The sequence below is a fragment of the Sciurus vulgaris genome, assembly GCF_902686455.1.
Source record: "Sciurus vulgaris genome assembly, chromosome: 6".
Lineage (NCBI taxonomy): Eukaryota > Metazoa > Chordata > Mammalia > Rodentia > Sciuridae > Sciurus > Sciurus vulgaris.
In genome coordinates, this window is record NC_136466.1 from 21,267,111 (window position 1) to 21,276,322 (window position 9,212).

Here is a 9,212-nt window from a genome sequence, read left to right on the forward strand (position 1 = left end):
GGGGAGGGAAAGAAGAGTGACAAATTGAAAATTCGCCCTATTTTGCAAAGCTCGAGGTTGCAAGCTCCCCTGTGGTATTCAAACTATGCAACTCTCTAGTTATGTCTGAAAATTGAAATCAGATTTGGAAAAATGTTTAGGATATTCTGTTCTGTTAAGGACACATATAAATGCTGATATAATTTTTAATAAAGTACATGTATATTTTATAAAAAATTCATTCCCAAGCAGAGGAGAGCACATCTGTGGTTAATATTCAGTCAACCTAGTTACGAGTGGGTGTCTGTTTTCTTTTCTTTCTTTTATTCATGTATTTTTTTTTTTCTTCTCAGCGAGATATTTGGAAGGAAAACCATTGACTTCTGTCTTCTCTTTCCGTAGCGATATCTGGCATGATTGTTCCTCCCATGTGAAAGAATTGCCTTGAAGAATTTTATTAATGAAGAGGTTGGATTCTGCTACGAGAGTAATCTGATACAAGTCCCAGAGTGGAACTTTTAACTCAGGCCTTTTTAAGAGGAATCACAATAACTGCAGATTTTTAAACAAACAAAATCACCGACCTTGCAAGTACTGAAATTGGAAGGGTCTGTAAGTGCAGGGTGTTGGTTACAGTTATACCTCCCAAGTATTTGGGGGATATATTTATTCTGTATCGATAAAAGCAAATCCACTTTTCTTTCTCTCTCTCTTCTTTTTTTTAAAGCTTAACTCTGCAATCATTTGTCTTTTATAAACCATAAAGCTGTACACGAGGGACACTATAAATAAGACTCCATGTTTTAATTTATGATGTTTTTAAAGCTGTGTAAAGGGAGAATGAAGTGGTGATATTTACAAAAAAGTTGAAAAAAAGAAAAAAGAAGGAAAAAAAAAAAAAAAAAAAAAAAAAAAAAAAAAAAAAAAAGCAGCTTGTATGGGACAGAATAGGAATGCCAGTTAGATTTTTTAGAAAACTAAGGGTCGGCTTTTGCGCCTTAAAGCATATCAAATGGTAGTTAGCTCAGACAGTGCATTTTCAATATCTAACCTAACATGCCACCCCTTAGCAGTGCAAGCTTATTTATCTCTTTTGTATTGTTGTCTTAAGTAACTGTAAATAAACACAGCCTGGAAAGTTAAAAAGTGACGAAAGCGATCACATGTTCCCCTTTTACTCAAAAACTCCAGTGCCTCTAGACAGATTGTTAAAATTGCATATTTAAACCTGATATCCATCTCTCTTTTACTTATATCAACTTCTGAAGCCAATGGCCTCGCGAGAGCTTGGTGGCACACACGCTGTGTGAGAATCTCCTTTGAGACTTCATGGAACAGGGTCCAGGCACAGAATTCCATTTATGCCCTCCAGTTAGCAAGCCAAAATCTCACTCACACACCCCACCATTCACAAGTTTAAAGTTTACTCATCCTAAAATCCTAATTGCCGATTTTCCGTCAAAACTCCGAACAACAAAAAGCAACCAACCTGTCAGGCATTTCCATGTTCCCATTCAGGATGGGCCTCTCTCAGTTGACCCTGATCATTTGTAACATAGCAGATTAAAATAACAGGTTACATGCTTTGGAATTAAGAGTGAAAGGAAACTGGGGAAAAGGAAAAGAAGGTTGAGACCTCCAAAATATTATTTTCTGTTCTACGAGAATTTTTGCTCTCATTATCTGGGAAGTGTTCTTAAAAATAAGAATGAATAGCAAAGATGCAGCAAATTTCTGAGGATGCATTTGCCTGATATTTCTTTCTTTGCTGTTGTGGTTTTTTTTTTTTTTTTTTTTTTTTTTTTTTTGTATGTAGTTATAAATACTGTAGATTTTTTTTTGTGATTTTTTTTGCCAAAGTTGTTGTTCTATTTATACATTTTAATGTCTTAAGATGGTTTTTCAATCTCACAAAAAGATTTTACTGCATATTTTGCAAAGATAAAAAATGCTCACTACCTTTAGCTTGCACATACTTACAAAGTTAATTAAAAGGCTTTTTGTTTTAATGGGGATTTTGTAAAATATCCATATAAATAATGTATTTATCTTTGGGATTTGTACATTGCTTTGCCCTTCTTCCTCTTCCTCCCACCCCCAGTTTATTTTATTGTGTATGTTTGCTATGTGAAAGTGCATATTCGTTTGATCACCTACCATTGTATTAGCCGTTTCAATGTGATTTTTAAACATTTCATTTATAGTTATTTTTAGTATTGTTTTAAACTATGCTTCAGTTTTTTTTATTTCCACCCCAAAGCCATTGTCTATTTTTGTATTATTTGTAAGTTAAGAAGTTTTTTCCAATATATGGCAAAAAATAGTAGCATATTATTCTTGTAGTATTTAGTTCTGTAGATTTAAAAAAAATGTATCCTTTGCTTTGGAAGCTTACAAAAAAAAAAACTAATGCTGTTTTACTCTATTAATATGCATGGAATCTCTCCCTATGGAGTGACACATTTTGTGCATTAAATTTGAGGGAGAAACTTCATAGAAATCAGTGAACATACTTTCTTTCTTAAGTCGGCTTGTATATTTCCTCTGTCTTTCACGTAAATATAAACCAGCAGATTGGATGCCTTAACAATGCAAATCATATTCATTTCACTTGTACATTGTAACTGTGCACCAGAAGTGTCAGTCATCACTAACATTCTAAGAAAAAAGAAAAAGAAAAAAAGAAAAAAAAAAAAAACAAAGAAATTGAAAAGCACAAAAGAACTGTTTTGTTACCTTAAGACAATGTAACTTTTTCTAGTAGAGCAAGAAATCATTTACAACAATGCTGCAACTGTGCATGCCCCATATGGATTTTGCAATGGTTTTCACTAGACTGTCAGAGTGCGATTTTTATGGGTTGGGGCGGGCGGGGGAGGGGAGTCGTGGGAGGGGAGGGAGGGAGGAAAGCTGATTTTTCATGGTGAGAAATAATAATAATGATGACTAATAATAATAAAAAAAAAAACTGGAAAATGTAAGCAAGGTTTAGCATTGCTTCTCGGTACTCAGAAAGGTTGTCTGAATTCGTGTGGTAAGCGCTGGCCTGAAGATGTATACAGTTTAAAGCCATATTTTGTCTGGTGAGTCCCTTAATTGCAAAGGAACAAACGGTCAGCCGGTGAGATGTCCGGCTCAGACCCTGACAAAAGATGCCACCAATCTGTTAGCCATGTGTCATGGTTAGAACTTTTCTTGAAACTCCAAAGAGCCTTTAAAATGTGTATAATTTGTGTTTTGTTGCTCCTATTTATACTGATTAGATGAAAAGACATTCTGGCCCTCTGACCTTCTTTCTTCTACACAAAAGTTTTACGAGTTCCTTTAAAATATGTCCCCCTAAAATACAGAATATGGCTTTAAGAAGAAAATGAAATAGAGAATTAAATTGAGATTTCAGTGTTGGGGGAAGAATGGAGCTTCTGGATGACTGGATTGCATAACAAGCCCTGGCCTGACATTGTCCTAGGATGCAGCTTAGTGAAGTCATCTCTAAATCTACTAACCTTTCACCTTCTTATCAAAACTTTTTGAATAGACACACACTGTACAGTTCAATTGTTAGAGAACCTAACTACTGTAGAGATTGTTATAATTTTTTTTTTTTTTTGCAAAAATTCAAGCTGTAAAAACTTTTCAACTTTCACAATATTTAATTAAAGTTACTTCCTGTCTGTGATGGCAGCTCCTAGTTGTGTATTCATTTTTCCATTTCCGATGAGCGGCAGTCTACTGGAATGTAAAAGGTGTGTGTTTGCCATTACTCAGACCAAGGTGGACCCAGGGAATAAGAATCAGGAGACTTGGGATGCCCACTTTCTTCCTAGGTCCTTGGGGGTTTGCTAATCAGGGATGCAAATTGAACACGCACAGCATATTGCTGCCCTCTGCCGGCAATGGCTGGATGTGCACGAGCCCACGCTGGCCAACGGAAGCGCCCAGAGCCCCCACAATTTCATCAGACAGGCAGTGATCTCCCTGCACTGACCACACTGTGAATCCAGGAACTGGTCATTCTAGAACTCTACCCTCTGTGCTGCGTGTCTGAACCACGCTCTTCACAGAAGACTGCTAATTAATCCCAGTGAGCCTTCTGGTCGATTAATTATGTGCCCTTGCCCATTGATGAGGCATGTGTGAACTCGGGACCTTCTGTGATTTTTAAATCTCATGTGAATAAGATACTTTTCCTCTAGGATAAAAACACTTATCTGGAGTCAAACATTCCACGAATACTTGATAGGTATGCACTTAGGTAAAATTGTTTCTCTTTAAGTCCCATCATAATTGTCTTTGCAATTGCACATTATATGCTTTTCCTTCTTTTGCAATTATTGGACATGATAAGGTTAATGATGCTTGTACAATGCTTTGAAAATTCAGCAAATAGGCCATAGACCAACAGAAAGTTGATGGCCAGAGCTAATAGGATGTCACCCGCTCACCAACACGGTCATCTGCAGTGGGCATCACTGAGACACTTTTGCTCCGGGAGGCGGCATAATTTGAGGGAATGAAAGAATGCGATGTTTACGTTAATAAGTAAAGAAGCTGACATCTTTTTCCCAAAAAGGGAACTCATGCTGGTCAGGTTAGCCAGTCAATACACATTTTTGGAATTCTGTGTTAGATGCAGAAGATAAAAATTGAATAAAAAGAAACAGTTGTCAGGATCCTCAGTCTTTGAGAAGACTATGTTCAAATCATACTAGTCCAGAATGGTTAGACAGGGTGAGGCAGATGTGCTACAAAGCTCCTCAGAATAAAACAGGAGCCCTGGCTTCTGACACACTGGCCTCTGCTTTTCATAAGACCTGCCTCTTGACAGTGTCCATTCATTCATTTGCTCATTCATTCATGTGAACCTCTAGGTTTTACAGGCCTCTGGCATCAGACAGGACATGGTGGATCCACTAGGAAGGACAGTGGCATTGTCTCCATTCCCTTGGAGCTTATACTTCAGTAGAGCAAACAAATACTAAGCAACTGCACATGCACTTATAACCAATGAACAAAGGTAATGAAGAAAAAGTCGAGAATGCTCTAAAAGTATATCAGTGAAATCTAATTTAATCTGAAGGGTTGGGAAAGGTTTCCAGAAGAAGTGACAATGAAGGAGAGATGTGAAGTATGGATAGGACACTTTAGGCAGGGGGAACAAAGGCAGGCCCAAGGAGTCTTCAGGGAGTCTCAGGGTGGACAAGGTACATTTAAGAACACAAAGTCAGTGTGACTGGAGCACGTGGGTGCACGTGATGAGACTCTAAAATGTTGGTACTAATTCCAAAATGGTGCTATAGGAACATTCCCCTGGAGGGTCAGTTTGGACTTCTGGCCAAAAGACAAATTACTGAAAGCGTTGTTCACACAGCACGTTCTGTCCCGAAGATCAGCATTCTGAAAACAAGGGGAAACCCCAGTGGTGCTCTGCAGGATGAATAGGAGTTTCCCAGACACATAAGGGAAAGTAGGTAATAGGAGGTCATGGTCAATACCGTGGGAGCCAACTCCACAGAAAATATTACTAAAACGAAGAGCAATAAGAATATGGGAATATGGAATCAAGTACTGGTGACAAAGTCCCCTATTCTCTTCAGTAACCACATTAATTAAAAAAAAAAAAATCTCCCTTTGCCTTGCAGAAAGCCCTTCTTGAAAGAGTTCATTTCAAGGAGAATTTCAGAGAAGGGAACACTTTCCCACATACCACGCTCCCAATCATTCACGTTCTCCAGAATTTTGGTAATGAAATTATAATCTCCCTTTCTTTCATCCGTTGCATCATCAATTTCTCATTCCTCAGCATTATATCCTGGTCAACCTACAAATATGATCCCATTGGTCACTTTGGTTTCAATCTGCCCACTGTCCTTCTGGTCTCTCCACAGCCAGTCTTGAGAGAGTTGTCTCTTCTTCATTCACATTTTCTCACTATCCCTAACACAGCAGGTGTTTGGGAGCCTGATGAATAGTGGGAAGTATTGAATGTAATAAACGAGGTATCTAAATTTGTATTTTAGAGGTGTCCCTTTAGTAGCTACGCAAATGACTTGGAAAGGGACTTATGGGAATTGGGGACAATTAGAAGATGGCTGCAATGATCCAGGAGCAAAATGGGTAATCTGGACCAAGAGAATGAGCAAGAGGAAAACAGAGGACTAAGGTTATGGAGGGAAAAGAGACATCAGGATTTGGTGAACGATGGGATGTGGGGACTGGGAGAAGAAAGGGTAACGTTTTGCTTTGTTTGGGGAGGGGACCCAAGGCCTCACACATGCTAGGCGAGGTTCCATTGGCATACCCCAGGTTCTACTGGCACATGCCCAGACTTTTTGATAGAGACAACTGCTGCTTAAGAAAGGGTTGACTTTCCTGAGCTGTCGCCCTGCTGGAGAGCCAGGATGAAATCACTCCCCCCTGTACTTCCCTTTGCTTTCCTTCCCTCTCCCAAGTACCATCCTCTTCTCCAGAGGCTTTATATTTACATTAGCAATGAAATTTAGTTTCCAGAACTGGAAATATTTTGTTACTTATTTTTTTTTTTTTTTAACTGAAGCATCAAGCAGTTTTATCACTTCTCTCTGGAGAGTTATGCTACAGTGGGACCTGATTTTTATCTACTTAGCATACATTTTTCCCACTGATTGTAGAATTTTCACATTCTATATTAAGAAGGAAAGTTCTGGGCTCTGGAATTAACTGCAGCCTGATCACCAGACTTCTGCAGGAAATACCTTGGGTCAGGAATTATTTTATAAAGAGAATAGAGTTCTCTACAAAGATGTTGATAAAATGTCAATAAAAAGGGAGGAGATCTTTTGGAGGACATTTATTCAGTGACACAGATTTGGCTAGATTGACCCAGGAAAGCAAGGAAAAATGAATGAAAATCAGGCAACAGTCATGGCCTTCTCTAATAGTCTGTGTACTGGAAATGGTCTCACTGAGGATCACTTTAAATGTGTCAGGCACTACACGAAGGGCTGGGATGTCAATGTGTCTCTGATGGACCTGTGTCCTTCTTTCATGACTACCTAAGGAGGAGAGAGACATGAATCAAAAGATCATGCAGACATAACTACACGCCATGACAGATCTACTGTAACCCTAATATATCTAAGTGAGCATGTGGCTCTAGATCTGCATACAGCCAAGCCTGCTCAATAGACAAAATCAATTAAAGAACAATCAGATTCTATCTTTGTATCCTCCAAGGGCCATCAAAAGAATCTAAAGTGCACAGCAATACCTATTAAAATTATCTTTATTATCTTTTCCCTCATGCCTTGCCTTATTTAGACATTAATTTTCTCAATTCATCTCACAAAAAGCCCCTCCTCTATTCTGAGTTTTCATGTATCTTTTTTTTCTTTCTATGGTCTCCCATCTTTCTCATTGCTTTATTTTTTAAGGCTCTTCCAGCAAGAACATCTTTCCTCTTTAGCAAAACAGGGAAAATGGGAGATACCGTGAAGATCAATTGTGATTCCCTTCGGCAAACTGGGAAGAGCGAGCTTATAAATATTCCCTTTTAATACATTTGACCTGTTGTACTTTTGAAGGACAAGAATAGGGAGCCATAAGTGTGCACATCAACATGAACTGAATTGGTAGGTAACATTTCAGGGAAAAATCTAAAGGAGGTGGGCCAAGTTAGCAAGGAGAACCTGAGAGTGAAAAAGCCCTAGGAACTTCTTTCAGCCATTTAGGCATTGCACCCAATATGGGGACCACTATCCCAGCTGAGAACAAATTGCTCACCAACTTTTACAGTGGGTCCCTGTTGGAATTGGAAGCATATTTATTTAATACGTATGGACATAGTAGTATATCTATAAAATGCACAAAGCCAATAATCAGCAAATACTTTAAGTGGCTTCAAAAGGAAATCACTCAAATTCTTGAAAACTCCATTTCTTGTCTACATTTTTTAAAGTAACACTGAGAGTATTTATCTTAAAAGGTATTTATGATGATCTAAATGGGCCACAAAGGAAGTTATTCATATTAGTCCAACAGGTATTAGGCTTTTTGACAATATTAGAAATTGTTATTCCATTTTGGGTATGTGTGCATCCTAACATATTTAACTGCTTGCAAACTGGTGGAGATTAGGTTCTCCCTTGTTTTTTTTGACATAAAATTCAGTGTTATGATGGACAGCCTTGATTTAAAATAATAAAATTTTTACCAGTTTTTCCTTCTTTGTTAAAGTCCACTATCTGCCATCTGCGGGATCCAATGAACCATCCCTAAGAATGAATAAGAGGAAACTTGCCAACAGTTCCCACAGGGAACCAAAAGGTGATTTGTGGCTGATGCTTGTCATAAGTAAAGGCAAACAATAGATCTCCCCCAATTTCCCCAAATCACTTATTTATCTTATTAGATTACTATGTTACCCAGCACCAGAGGAGGTACTAGGGAACTCAGACAGAAAAGAAGGAGAATCATTCTGAATATGTCGCATGCTGAGAGAAGCAAACTCCATGCAATAAATCTGCAGGGCAGGGGCTCAGCACTCCTGTTGAGCATGGGAAGAGGATCCAGAGTGTAGACCAGGAAGACAGGGGTACAAGCAGAAGAATAAAGAAGTAATTCCTCTAAATGCTTCTTGATGTGTGAGCCTACTAAGCCTCTTCATGGTTGAAAAATATAAATGTAACAGGTTTAGGCGAAATGGAATTGAGTGATATTTTGATATGATTAACAAACTTACAGGCATCTAGGATCCATCATTAGCACTCAGAATGAAGCATTTCTTAAAGTAAGTTATCATTTACTCCCTCATTCAAATATTTAAGTGCTGGAATGTGCCAGTCATAATCCTAGGCATTGGATGTAAGAGATGCTGGACATGGCCAATAATCCAGTCAAAAAGCAAATTAATAAGAATGCATGTGATTACATGCTGGGAAGAACCCTGCAAGGGGGACCAGGCCATTGTATATCTCCTCGTCTCACTAATGTTGGGCTTGGCCATGTGATTTGTGATTGCCCATGGCACATTCGTTGATATGATACAGATAGAGGAGGTCTTAGATGTGACTGTAAAGTTTGTCTTGGTTTTTATACTCTAGGGCTCTTCCATGTGAAGAGTGTCACCCAGAAAGTTGTTAAAAGTTCAATCCAGGTCTGGAAATGGACACACGTGGAGCAGGCCCAAGCCTGCAGACATCCTGGAACTAACCTCTGTGAACTGTCATCCTAAGCAGTCACCTAGCCACCCCGTC

The 9,212-nt window shown here is 38.6% G+C and overlaps 1 protein-coding gene across 6 annotated transcripts in view; it reads left to right on the forward strand.

Annotated features, from left to right (window-relative positions):
* Nucleotides 1–2,730, forward strand: part of EBF1 (EBF transcription factor 1) — a 383,569-nt gene extending 380,839 nt beyond the window's left edge. For all 6 annotated transcript variants that reach the window (XM_079144601.1, XM_079144602.1, XM_079144603.1 and 3 more), the window contains one exon: nucleotides 382–2,730. In XM_079144601.1, the coding sequence (XP_079000727.1) occupies nucleotides 382–413 (32 nt within the window). In that variant the 3' untranslated portion in view covers nucleotides 414–2,730. The remainder of the gene's footprint in view (nucleotides 1–381) is intronic.
* Nucleotides 2,731–9,212: the final 6,482 nt, after the last annotated feature.